The 14,262-nt window shown below is 36.2% G+C and overlaps 2 protein-coding genes across 2 annotated transcripts in view; one reads left to right on the forward strand and one right to left on the reverse strand.

Moving 5' to 3' along the window:
- Positions 1-3,332: 3,332 nt before the first annotated feature.
- LOC140330666 (carbonic anhydrase 1-like) lies at positions 3,333-10,815 on the forward strand. The gene is made up of 7 exons (XM_072410976.1): positions 3,333-3,592; positions 4,088-4,285; positions 4,566-4,684; positions 6,140-6,235; positions 7,942-8,004; positions 8,760-8,915; positions 10,596-10,815. Exons 1-7 carry the CDS (start codon positions 3,556-3,558, stop codon positions 10,710-10,712), a joined length of 786 nt encoding a protein of 261 aa, XP_072267077.1. The 5' UTR covers positions 3,333-3,555; the 3' UTR covers positions 10,713-10,815.
- A 1,134-nt stretch (positions 10,816-11,949) lies between these two features.
- LOC140330665 (carbonic anhydrase 13-like) overlaps positions 11,950-14,262 on the reverse strand; it is a 17,078-nt gene continuing 14,765 nt past the window's right edge. The window contains exons 6-7 of the mRNA XM_072410975.1: positions 14,058-14,213; positions 11,950-13,153 (exon numbers count right to left, since the gene is read on the reverse strand). Of these exons, the coding sequence (XP_072267076.1) occupies positions 13,028-13,153; positions 14,058-14,213 (282 nt within the window). The 3' untranslated portion in view covers positions 11,950-13,027. The remainder of the gene's footprint in view (positions 13,154-14,057; positions 14,214-14,262) is intronic.

Consider the following 14,262-nt stretch of genomic DNA (forward strand, 5'->3'; position numbering starts at 1 on the left):
TGCTCCAGAAGTTAATGAATATTAAGGCTCCATAAAGTTTTTTTTTGCTTTGTTTGTGATTAACTCACAGTGAGAATTTTATACAGTAACTGACACCACCCTGCCTAATAATATGTTGAGACAAACATCAGTCCTAAATGCATTTATTATCTTAAGAATAGACCTACAGTCCCTATCTCGTATGTAACCCGGGGACTACCTGTGTGTATTCTGAATAACCCTGATTTTAAACCTGCAAAATGAAGATCTTATGGTCCCAGAGCCCAAGCACCAGGAAGGTGTTTGTGTAGAATCGTGTGTCAACAGACTGCATAAGGGTCAACAAAACTCTGGATCATGGGATTAGGCTAAATAATGTGGACTTTAAAACTGCATATTGTTTACAGCATATTGTGTATTACATGATATTCCTAAGGGGCCCAATTGTAAAGCAGACTTACCACAACTATAATGGTGCATCAAAACGTGCTTGACCCAGTGCTGTCCCATGGCGTGAGTCACATGCTTCTATACAAGTTCTTCCTTCACTTTCTTTTCCTTTCCATTTATATTTTTCCTTCCTGTTTAGCTGAACAAAACACTGGGTGGTGTGGGGAGCAAAGGGGAGGTGAATACATGGTAAGGGAATACATGGGAAGGGAGGCACTTAAGCAAACTTGTTTGGTCCTTAGATATTTGAGCACCTATAATAATGTGAACCTATCACATAATGTATAGGCCTAGCAGAATCTTCAATAAATTAGAAAAAAATAGCTATTGACCATGGTAAAAGAGACCTAAATATAAACAGTAAATATAAACTGTTAAAAATAGCAAATACATAGAATAATATAGATTTTGATTGGTGGTATAAAATCAAACAATGATCTTTTTGTGTGTAACTCTAAGTTTAGAACCCTTGCCTTACATTCATATTATGTTTGACATTCATAACAGATATTTTAGCATCAGTTTATAGCTAGGTTCACAGTTTTATTGCTCTAGAAAGTTTTATACTAATCCATATAAGCTCATAATGTTGGTTGCCAAATAGTTAGATTGCTTTTGAACTCAGAGTATACAAACTGACGTGTTTCTGTCATGTGCCAGCAATATGCTGGTCACAGAATGTCAGTAAAACAGTTGTAAAATGTCAGGTTGGAAATGCATGAGAATAATTTGTGGTAACTGTATGATGCAAAGACCAATAATGAAGGCAGATACATTTTGATCAGTCCATCAGTACAAAAGGGATATAGTGAAATGGAGAGTCAACTACCTTTAGCAAATATAAACCCAATCACTAGAATCCCATAGGAGCTATGACATGTTCATAAATTTCTCTTTTGGTCTCAATTTATTTAAGTCAGCAGATTGTATCAATATAATACCAAGTGGTCCTGCCATGCGGCTCTTTGCAGACACAATGGGCATGATTTATTAAGGTTCTCCAAAATTATAGAAGAGAGACTATCATGGGAAAACCTGGGTGATCCAGAACCAAATCCTTGAATAGATTTCCTAAAAATAATTTGCTATTAGTTGGTCAATGCTTTCAATACTGGACCAGATCCATTCTAGGTTTGCTGGATCACCAAGGTTCTCCCATGATAGTCTATCTTCACCAGACTTGGGGAACTTTAATATCTATCATGTGATTGAGTGGCAAATGTCTTCCCATTGTGTTCCTGCATTGTCACACACTCCGGGGGGGGGGGGGGGGCAACACACAATTTAAGGACACTGTTGTCACCATCAGAAGGTAGACAGGAAGTGGCTAAAAGAGATTGCAGGAGTATGGACATGCTATGCTAATGAGAATAGGACAGGCTAAACATTAGTATTTTAGGAAAATGTTTGCAAACTGTTTATGATACACAGTGCTTTAAAAAACTAAATGTTTTCCAGTTATGGTTTAGAACAACATTAATGGCCAGTTAGATTAGTAACTTTCACTTTCTAACTAGCCATAGAACAAAATGATTAGGTCCTATATTTATTTTACAGTAAGTTATACACACTGATTGCTGTAGAAAGGGCCCTCTAAGTTCCTGCATTCCTGGACACATCCCTAACCATGAACCTCTGATTTCTGAATATTCAAGAGAATTCACCTTCCTCACTCTTCTACCTTTTGTGTTTAGCACTTAATTTCTTTAGGTGACCACCTCTAACCCAGCCCATTGGTGATGGTACAGTCCTGCATTTTGTCTCATCTGTTTGTGCTCTCAGTTTTATTATGACAGCTTTGCTTATTCTCACAAGAAACAAGTGCAAGGAAATAAAATTAGGATTCCAGTTGTGGGCATCCCTGGTATAGATCCGACCCTCAAAAGACTCTCCTAAGTAGAAATGACCTAATTGTGCCCTCTATGACTGGTATATGTAACCGTCAACTTTCATCAAAATGATTCAAAGGAGAACCTTCAACATTACCTTCAATATTTTATGTACTCACGTTAGAATGCATCATCATGATCATGCAAATCCAAGAAAGGTAAAGGTTAATAACTTAACCACGTCTATAATATTTTCTGGTCAAGTTGATATTCTAACACACATAGTAGTAAAATAATAATCTTTGCATTGTATTCGCTGCCTATTTTGTTTAATGTTTGTACAGAAACTTCCAGTTTCCTCTTTGTCCCACTGACAATGTTAGGGTTTTATTGTAGTCACGAGGAAATTGAATAAGTAACACGGTGTCTTGTAGACACTCCATAGCTCACCATTTGGTGACTTACAGTTGAAGACTGACCTCCACAGAATCAAGGAAAATTGGATTACTTCCAGTATAGCATAAAAAAAATATTATTCCCTTTCATATACATCTCATTTACAGCAATGAAAAATTATCCTCAATATGATAATATTACACCCCACCATCCTAATAATATCTAACATTATAGTAAAATTTCCAACATTTTTATTAAATCCTTTAAATTAAATGCTCAGGGGTGTACATGAGAATATACAGTAAGATCAGTTAATGCTATAGTTGTGGGGTCTAAAAGGAAATATAAGTCATGTCACTTGTGTACCAGTGTACTTTGTGCTCAATATTGTCTGTTTTATAACAAATATTGGGAGTTAGTTACAGAACCTGACACATCATTAAATATATATTTTAGTTCTGTTGATATGCAGACCTAAGCTTTTATTTCTGTGTCCTGCAGGAACCTCCATTATTGGAATAAGTGGATGTCCTTTCAAAAGCTAACAAAGATTTCAGACTTTAGGGCATTTTTGGTTATATAGAACATTTTTCCAACCAAAAGCACAGTCATACAAAGGCTATTTTAGCAACAGACTCCTAATCCTAAACAGACCACAGGTTAAGCATACAGTAGTAAACTGTGCTGTCCGATAGTGTGGCACCATTGCAATCATTTATGAGAAAATGGCATCATATTGTCTAGGTCAAATTTTAGTACGATTGCATTTTATTGCAACATGAGACACAAACACATAAATCAAACTGTAAAATCCCAGGTGTAAGCCTATATAAAATGGGTTAGAAGAACAGGAACGTACACTACTGCTGCCAAGAGAAGGACCTGCTTGAAATCCAACACCATGAGTAGCCTAAGCTGGGGTTATGAGGCACACAATGGTAAGTAAACTGCAACAATGGGGTACAATCGTAAGTAATAGTTGTTGGGCACATGCTCCAAGGAACAAGCTGCATAATTTATTAATGTTAACACAAATGTTTTTAATTAACAAAAATTACTTTTTTTCTTCCTAAAGATTTATGCAATAAAAATTAAAAACAGCAATAATGTAACTAGAAAACCAGGCACTACATTGTACATTTACATTTCTATGGGGCATAGGGGTTAAGTTGCACCCACGTACTGGAAACCATCCTAAATTTATTGTATATTAGTATTGTATTTTGTATTAGTATAACTAGAAATATATTAGAATAATTGTAATTATCCAAAATATTAATAATAATCCAAAATTCAGTCCATAGAAAATCAGTTTTGGTCTATTAGACTGGAATTCTTTAGGGCCCTAATGCATTTGCCTAAAATTTTGAAGATGATAACAAGGTATGGAATACAGGAGACCATCTTAAGCTTTTATAACCTGTTCTTTTCAGGGCCCGACCAGTGGCACAAGCTTTACCCCATTGCTCAAGGAAATTTCCAGTCTCCAATTGATATTAAAACCCAGGAAGTCAAAACTGACGAGTCATTGAAGTCTCTCAGTGTTAACTACAACCCAACATCCATCAAATCCATTGTCAACATTGGACATTCCTTCCAAGTTGTTTCTGAGGACAAGGAAGACATCTCAGGTAAGTCCTAGTTAAGAACCCGGCACTCCTACAATGACAGTGACATTTTATATTTTTTGAGGGTACACATCTTTTTTGCGAAAATTTTACACATCCTAATTCCAGATAATATGATTTCTATTATCATGGGTGTAAATTATGGAAATTTCATCTAACTTATCTGTAAACTTTAACAAACATAAGTTTGTTCCTTGCTTTATTTGCAAACTTATTTTTTGATGAGATAAACCAAATAATTAATTCTATATTCATTCTAAGATGTGTAATGTAATTGTTTTAGCTGTGAAAGGAGGTCCACTCAAAGCCAGTTACCGCCTAAACCAATTCCACTTCCACTGGGGACCTTGCAATGAATCTGGATCTGAGCACACTGTGGATGGGAAGTCCTATTCTGCAGAGGTAGAGCCTTGAGTGTTTATCTTTTATCATCATACCACCAATTTATGTTCATTCTCCATTTCTCTCTAAATGTTATTTGATTTCCTAGTCTAGGCTGTATATGTGTAGAATCTGCCTTTATTTTATAAATCTCTAATGAAAATGAATCTGCTCAGGCATTCCATATTCCATATATCTGAAAAGAGATGCTTTCATTGAATTAGTTCCCTTTGGGGCTCACTCACATTTGCATGCAATATATATAATGCACCGGCTCTATGTGCGGTGTGCTGCAGTGCCTTTATTTTATTATTATTATTATTATTAATAAACAGGATTTATATAGCGCCAACATATTACACAGCGCTGTACATTAAATAGGGATTGCAAATGACAGACACATACAGACAGTGATACAGAAGGAGAGAACCAAGCCCCGAAGAGCTTACAATCTAGTAAGGAACAACCATAACACACTGTACAAAAGAGTGAAACTTACTGCAATTTTCAATCTGTTGTGTGGGTTTTGGTAGCCCATTCACTAATATGGAGGGCTTAACTGTGAATTCAACCCTCAATATTTTCTTAAAAATGTTACCAGCTCAGCTAAATGTATATAGGATCATGAATCTGAAAAGTTCCAAGACAGCTGGGCTGTAACATAGTTCTGTAAACTTAAAATGGAGCTAACTTCTTTATTGCCACCATTTTTATAAAAAAGAAAATATGGCATGTCTTGCAATTTTATAAATAAAAATAAAAAAGCACAGACTAAAGCAATAACTTACATAGGCTTACATTATATTTACAAATGTCACCTGTAATCTAAAGAAGGGTTATAACGCTGATACATCACCATTTTGGAGAGATGTATCCCTATGTCTTATCACAGGACAGGAAATCAGGCCAAGTCTCCTTAGTTAGTACACAGCAAGCAATCAAAAGAGCTAATGAGATTCTGACTTTTCTTTGCTTTATTAAACACAACGGATAAAAATTTGGCTGCATTTTGAGATTTAAAGAATAAATTGACTATGTCTGTAGCGCTGGTGGGCAGGTGCATACATGCTTATCTTTTAGGCTTTGTCCTTTTTTTTGTTTTTGTTTCTACAATTCAATTTTCAGTTTGCATTCACTATTTGGTATTTATTTATTACTAGTTAACATTAGTTAGCTGATATGTCATCTATGTAACAGTAAGCAGTAAAGCAATACAACTGTATTTACTTTTCTCTTTTATGCATGGCTTGGTAATCTAAATGCTGCCTAATAACTGTAACTTTTATAACAGTTTTACTGCACCTAAAGCATGTTTTTATCTTTGGTACTGTAACTATATTACCAATGACTATGAAAGGCAATGGTGCCCCTAATTTATACAAAGGTATTACAAATAATAAAAGTATAAAAATAGTAAAAATATTACATCTGCAGATTTTCTTCACTGACTAACTAAATCACATACTTTTCTTACAGTTGCACCTTGTTCACTGGAACTCAGAGAAATATTCAAGCTTTGCTGAAGCCACTAAGAATCTTGATGGATGTGCAGTGCTCACTGTATTCCTAAAGGTCTGGAATAAATCTATTATCTATCAGTCTTGGTTTTACGTTTCATTTGTTGAGCAGGCTATGGTCATGATTATGCAAACAATATAGGAATGTAGCTGTATTTAAAGGACAATTTCAGATTTTGGGACTTCAATACTTAGAATTCAATTTATTGAGACAACATAAAAGTTTTTATAGCTCACTGGCACTGGATTACCTTCTACTATTACTGAGAAGATTTTATGCCAACGGTTAAAAGCAAGAAGAGCTACAAACAGATGAATACATAAGTCAAAATTTTCTACAAACAATACACATCCAGTTCATTTTGGGGCAAAACAAAGATAAAAAAAGAGTTAAAAAAAAGGAGATACAAAAAAGAGGTAGTGTAAAAGTTTTCGAAAACATCATTATATCAGTTAAATAATTAAATCCATATAAACTTTAAGAACTGATATGTATTTATATTATCACTAGAATAGTTTTAATAGTTTCTGATGTTCACATATGAATAATGATTTGAATATTTAAGGTTTTAATGGTACTACAGTACCCACACAGTCAGAACTGTAACATGGTACTGTAGCATCTGCATTGCCAGAGCTATCGCATGGTACTATAATAAACACATTACAATTACTAGGGCGAATTATGGCCTTGTAAGGTATATTTTCTTTAGGCTTAGTAATTCCAGAGATTGTTCTTTTGCCAAAAAATACCCAGTGCTCGTTTTTTGCCTGCTAATGTACCAACACAAATGTGTAAATGGGCTTGAATTTAGTAATATGTAATGTTTGGTGGTGTTGCTTGGTTCCCTTGAGGCCCATTATCAGTGTGCTGAAAATGAAGTATTTAGGAATGTAATATCCCTTTGTTGTTAGGCTCTTTAAGAGGTGGGTTTAGGTCTAGATGGGAGCCATTCAGTAACCGAATGTATTTATCTGTTGGCCAATAGATGTGTTTGTCTCCTATTCAGACATAAATTCAAAGTACGTACTTTAAGAAAAGAAGATTCAGGGTTTTTGCAATGGAATACTAATGCCTTAAGTGTTTCAGGATTGGATGGGCACGTGACCTTTGACATGGATGAGCCAAGAATCTAGAGTTGCAACTGTTGGGTAGGACTGTGAACGGCCTTGGTCTACAACGTTTAGGACAGGAAGCTGACAGAGATGGGACCCATTCTATGAAGCTACAGTATTTTAACAGAAGCCAGTGTGTGCTCCTGAGAGACAATTCCTCACCAACTTCAGGTGTTAGGTTTAGAATGTCTGCCAGGGCCTTCCGTCTAGATCTTGCCTTTGAATTACAGAAGTACTGTTGAGATCTGAACTGTGATTAGACATCCTTTGATTTGGAACTTGCCCTTGACACTGAACGCTGCATTCCCTTATCCATGTCTCCTGTCATTTAGTTATTCAATAAACACCCCTAGACCAAAGATAAATCCAGCTTGAGTGATAATTTTAACCCCACCAGGATCAACAAGGAAAAAATTTAGCCATTCCTACAAAGGTGATCGCTAGCAACTCATAAAAATTCATTAGACACAACTTGAAAAAGGAAAAAAATAATAATAATAGTAATAACACAATGGTACCAAAATTATTATTTCCTAATCTACAACTGAGGTCCTATATACAGTACATATCCAGCTTCAAATATGTCTAAATATCTTGGCTGCTTGTTATTACTGTATTTAAACATTACTTATGTATTTATTGTAGGTTGGCGATGCCCATCCAGGACTACAGAAAGTGGTGGATGCGTTAAGTCAAATTAGAACAAAGGTGAGTAGTGCAATTGTTGTATTTCCAAACAGATACTGTGCTGGATCACCAAAAGGAAGAGGTGTCTTTAGCTAGGTCTTGAGCAGTATAAGCAGTGTAGATTCTACCTAGGCAGCTCTCCCAGAAACCTTTGCCCATGTTGAGACTCAAGAGGAAAAGCACGAAAAGCTAGAAGCTCAGAATTTTGTTCTTGAATTACAAAAATCCAACATGTTTCAGGGATTCCGCTTCATCAGGACTTTGTAATGTTGAATAAAGTGTATTTTAGATTGATACAGTTGGATGAATCCATAGGCATAATTGGTATGAAACCTCCAGGTGCAAATTAAATATTGTAAAGTGCATATTATTAATAATATCCATGGTATGTCAATGCAGTAGTCCCTCGTTTCTTGCTGGGTAAAGTTCCAAAACCACCTGCGATAAATGAAAATCTGCGATACATGGATTCCTAAATTTGCCCAACTGCACAAATAGCCAGCAGCCAATCACAACCAAATCCCAGTTGTGATTGGCTGCTGTCTATTCGTGCAGTCATTTGGAATGCCCAGTCATTAAATCCAAATGAATGGGGCATTCCAATTAACCCAACATGTTCCACGTTTAACTTCCAACATCCCCACACTGGGCTTTCCAATACAACATCACAGGTTTGCAGAAAACACAATATACCGGGACCACAATTTTCGAATCGCTATATAGAAGGGGACTACTGTATATGAAAACATTATTTAATATTCTATATTCTGTTGTAGGGTAAGCAAGCAGCCTTTACCAGTTTTGATCCATCATCCCTGCTTCCTGCATCAAAGGACTACTGGACATACATCGGCTCCTTGACCCACCCACCTTTGCTTGAGTGTGTCACCTGGATTATATTCAGAGAACCTATAAGTGTCAGCCCTGATCAGGTAATGAAAACATAGAAAAAAGAAAAAGTCTAAATGAGATAAATGTCATTGTTTATTGTATAGTCATGAAACAGAACGGATGAAACTAGAAGGGGTATTAGCAAAAAAGTGAAAATTTCCTATCTGCATCCCCGCTGGAAAATCACATGAAGGGTCTCCATTTACCTCCTATTCCACCTGATATGAAAAACAAGATTAGGTGTCCCTTTGTCCTCTGTTAATGTTTTCCTACTGTAGCTAAAACTTTCACAGGATTCAGTTCAGGACCACCTTGCAACCGTAATAGTAAGTGTACAAAACTGGGGGCTGTATTGCTGAAATTCATTTAGAGTTTTTACACATTGGTGGTGGACAGTAGACCTCCTACCTCAATATCATGCAAATTTATCCAAAAATACAACTCTTGGTAACTAAGCTATCAGCACACCCAAAAACTCCTATAAGCGGGCACTTCATAAGCAAAAAGCAACTTTTGACAAGTTGCTTTAGGCACACAAATCTTGAGTGGCTTTAAAGAGAGACTTTCTGCAGCTTAAGGCATTTATTGTCCTTCTAATGTTGCTGTTAGTTTTCTTGTATAATTTAGCCACAGATTTACATGAAAAAGAAGTTTGAAGAAATTCTTGCCTGACTCCGCTTGTCCCTTTTGTGGACTGTGTAGTGTTTCCCCTTTCTTGTATGACTGTCCTAAGTATCCAAATTACATGGCTTGCAGGGTGGAAGTCTCAAAACTTTTACTTAAGTGTTACTAAAAGTCAATATGAAGTGTGGATGGCTGTGTGGCCCTACCATGGCCTACATTGGCTATGCAGTGATCTTGGCCCTGGAACTAGCACTCACATGTAGTTTTTGCGGTGCGTACAGGCCAGAGCACCATTTATGTGGAGAATAGAAAAAAACTGCCAGAATATATATGCCCCTGGAATTGGTGAATATTATTCAGGCTTAGAATTTGTCCCACCTGCAATAGTTTACGTGCTTAAAAGTACATATGAGCAGTGTTCCCCAAAGTCCATAAAGAATATGGTACATTGTAGGTTGGACATTGCAGATGTCTGTGAAGAAATGATTTAAAGTCTATACTAGTTGTTAACATTAGTGGCTGATGCCAGGCAGCATGGGGGAACAGTTTGTATGAGCTTCTGTATGTTCAGGTGGATATTTTAAAGACATATTTTTTACTTGATGATGGCAGTGTAGGTGGATGGAACATATGGACATATAATAGTCAGGCTTTGTTTTTAGTTATTTGGACCCAGTGACTACACCAGTAACACACTTCCACTTCTGTGATGACAATGCCTACCCACCCTTCTGAATTAGGACAACAAGATTGGACATGATAGGACCACAAAACTTTGACTGTTCCCATTGCCCATAATATAGTGAGAAATGAGCATGTAGTCTTCAGATAACAATTTAATTAATCAAATAGATAAAAAAAAATTATTGCAATGGTATGTTTAACTGACTGAAGAGCGACAAATAAAATAATGTTATTGTTAGGTTTCCATATGCTTTTTTAGCACAGGCCACACTCAAACACTGCAATGGCTGTGATGGTGGTAGATAACTGAGCAAAGTGTGAGAAATATCATATTTTGGATAATGTATATTTACATTGGCTGTTGCATTGAAACCATCATGCTAATTTTGAATCTTTATTGTTTTTTTTTCCAGATAAATCAGTTTCGCAGCCTCCTGTCCTCTGGGGAGGGTGAGAAGGAGTGTCCAATTCTGAGCAATCATCGTCCACCTCAACCTCTGAAGGGTAGAGAAGTTCGAGCATCTTTCTGATAAACCATGTATAATAAGTCCAACCAAACCCCAAAGACAGTCATACTCAATAACCAATTGTTGTTATCTCCAATATGTAATAAAACAAAATTAATGAATTTGATCTGCTGTTTTGTTAGGTTTGTGCAAAGAATGTTTTGACTTTTAGACATCCAATTTCTATGTCCCATTAAAACCATTAGATATACAAAGTCAACCAACTTCTCTGTGAAATAAGTTATGCAGTTTGTGCTTTGGAGAATAAGGCCATTTATCCCACTAGAGGTAAATACAGCTGAAAAAGCAAAAAAAAAATTGTATCTACCAAAAATCATGTCCATACCTGTGATCATCTTAACCGCTGTTTATAGTGTACATGCCTTTGGTTAATTTTAGTCTAATGTGTGATGTGAGTAGGTCCTATGATCAGGGTGATGTCACTTTTTAGTTTTCCTGCCTGAAGGTCCTACAGTGTCTCATCTTCCTTTTTCTTTTCAAATTCACCAGTGCTCCAAAGTACTCTAGAGTGAACTCGCTCACTATGCTGCCTTGATGAAGGGACTCGTGGCCCCAAAATGTTGGCTTTCAAACATGCTGTGACTCTACTTTCACAATAAAGCAAGATTTCTCTATATTGAAGTGCTGGTAACTTCAACTTCTGTTTTCATGAGTTCCACACAGCAGCATGGTTGTCACTTCAAGCACCTTTCCTCTTTTATAAGGTAAGGAGTGCATTCCTATCACGGACTGGACAACAGGCGTCACCACCGTCCTCTGCCTTATTCCTAATTCTTTTTCTATTGTCACTCAATCTCACACTGCACATGTGCAAGATCAGGTGATGCTCCATCCTAAAAAAGTAAATAAAATGTGCCGATAAAGAAAGTGAGGAGAAATCCAAAAATGTTAGAGGAATCCCTTGAACAAAAAGTGAGGACAAGTCTACCGTGGAAGGACGGGCCAATAATTTTGCATGGGCTGGGAGTAAAACTCAACACACAGAAATCTTGTTTTAACCATTCTTTTCTTGAAATGAAGCTTACCACATATAGACCACCACATGTCATATATAGGTGTACCAAAAAATAGAATGGCATGCTGAAGTGCAGGTGCATTGAACATACCAGCTTGTTGGGGTGCCATTTTACTGTGTGTTACCACAATGCAAAAATGAACATTTAGAAACAGACAACAAAAATTGAAAAAGCACTAAAAACAAATAACATGTCAGCTGTAAAACCAGCCAAGTACCAGAAAATGTAGCACAACAGAAAAATGGTATTTAATCGCAAATATTATTTATAGTATTAGTATTATTCATTTATAGTATTATTTTTTAACCATATAAGTAATATTCACATACAATAAAGGCAATCTATTTCAATATTTCACATATTATTGGATATAAATAAAGTGATATTCAAATATTTCAGTATACTGGGCAGTTCTTGCATTGGGAGTACAATTCATAAATATTCTAAACCTTGAAAATTTGTGTCAGTGCTACAAACCACGGAAACAGCAAAAACATATTAGTCTAATCCTGTTGTATCTTTGGGATAGGAAGAAAAATCTCCCCAGTGGTGCATGAATAGAAATAGTCTTCGTTATTCCAAACTAAGTCTTTATCTAATCAACCACTGCCTCTAAAACAACTACTGCCTCTTGCACCCCAAAATAGTCCTTTGTTAGCTTCTTTATTTCACATTTTCTTTTTGTAGAAACAGATTGTAGAACAGATTAAGAATAGAAAGTAAAATAAAACATAAAACCAAATGAAATGAATAAAACTACATGCAGCAAAAATGTTAATTTTTTGTCAAAAGCAATATTACAAAAAAAATTGCTCTTGTCTCTTATGAAGAGCATCTTATAAATGTACTGTACCCTAGGTCCATCCTTTGTGCAGCAAAGCAAAAGAAATAGCTGATAGAATGGCATCAAACATCAGAGAGCCCTTTGTGGTTCTAGGAATAGATTTCATGGTACCATTTGCTCTTTTGTTAAATTGAGAAACATAAGAATGCACTGAAGAAGAAGCTATTACATCACAAAAAGAATACCAGACAACAATGCAAGTAAAGTAAGAAAATAAATGATACAAAAATCATTATAAACAGTTCACTGGGATCTGCAATATACAGTAATCTCATAAAAATATATATAAAACAAATACAACTTAGCATTTCAGCATGGCTATAAACATCTGTACATGTCTAAATAAAAAGACATTTTGTAAAAACTCATATTCTACAACTGGCAGCATGTTTACTGGTGCCCTGCGGGAAATATCCTCAGCGTGCCGTCCTCTGTCTTTTATAAGAGATGGAGAATATCTAAAGGAAAGATGCTTTCACTTTCCGACCTCGGAGTGGCTGCACTGGACGATGATTTTTATCGATGTTGCAAGATTCAGTTCCATCCTCATTGCTGTGGCTTAACAAGCTACGGAACCTGGAAAGCTGGAATGAAAAAAAAGGACATTTCTTATAGGCCAAGAACTTTAAAATTAATCCTTTGCTTTGCATTGCTTTGTTTTTATGACATTCATGAATTATTTACTGGGTCTCTGTGTATCTTTATTTAATTCAGACAAAATAATGAATGATGAAAGGGGATGTACATAGCTGTTTTGAAAACAGCATACCTCCCTAGGTAATACCCGCATGTGAATCTAAGCCTCTACAACTAAAAGAACTGAAATGTAACAATTAAAAAGGAGAAAGATAGAGATATTAAGACTGGGGAGAAAATAACTAGATCAGAGACCTTGTGGAGCGTAGTAAAACCCTTGAAAAAACTTTCAAGTCTTTAATGATCCATGGCCAAAATTACTATATACACAGCTTACAGTACAGTGTAGTGGTCAGTAGGAAGAATGCCTCTTACATTGCTGGCCATTGGGAAGAATGTCACCCTTAGAAATAGCAAACAAATCATTGGTATCAGTTAAACTGACCTAGGGGTCCCAAATTGCTCATTGCAAGGTACCCCTATCAACCTCCAGAGGAACCCGGGTTGAGAAACACTGAACTAGATGGTCCGGGGTGTCCTCCAGCCAGAAAATAAGTTGGGCTGTACATTACTTGTTGTAGTTTCCATTGCAAGCAGTAAGCAGGAAGCACTAAATTTAGAGTCTTAAGGTGCAAGGGATCAGTGCACTGACAAGAGTTTCATAGATAATAATGGCACCTACTTCTCCCACTGTGATCATGCATTGTAGTGCACATAAAACATGTTTGAAGGTCAAAGGATGTAGGGGGTAGATTGTGATTTTATCTGCTTAACACTTGGAAAGCTTCATTCAAGCATTTTTCTTCTGTATAGACATTTATTGTGCCAAACTTACAAACACAACACAATTACCTGCCGGGAGCTGATAGTTATGGGCTCTTTTAAAACAATCCATATGACACTCTCTAGCAGAGGAGGAACAGTAAGTGATCCTGGGTACATCCAGAAATCCTTGCAGCCAGGAAGTAAGGTTGAAGGGTCATAGTTTGTAAAGGAAGTCTGTTTGCCCTAGTAAATAAAACAATAAAACTGTAATTTGTATCACCAAATATACCAG

This window comes from Pyxicephalus adspersus, chromosome 5, assembly GCF_032062135.1.
Source record: "Pyxicephalus adspersus chromosome 5, UCB_Pads_2.0, whole genome shotgun sequence".
Taxonomy (NCBI): Eukaryota; Metazoa; Chordata; class Amphibia; order Anura; family Pyxicephalidae; genus Pyxicephalus; species Pyxicephalus adspersus.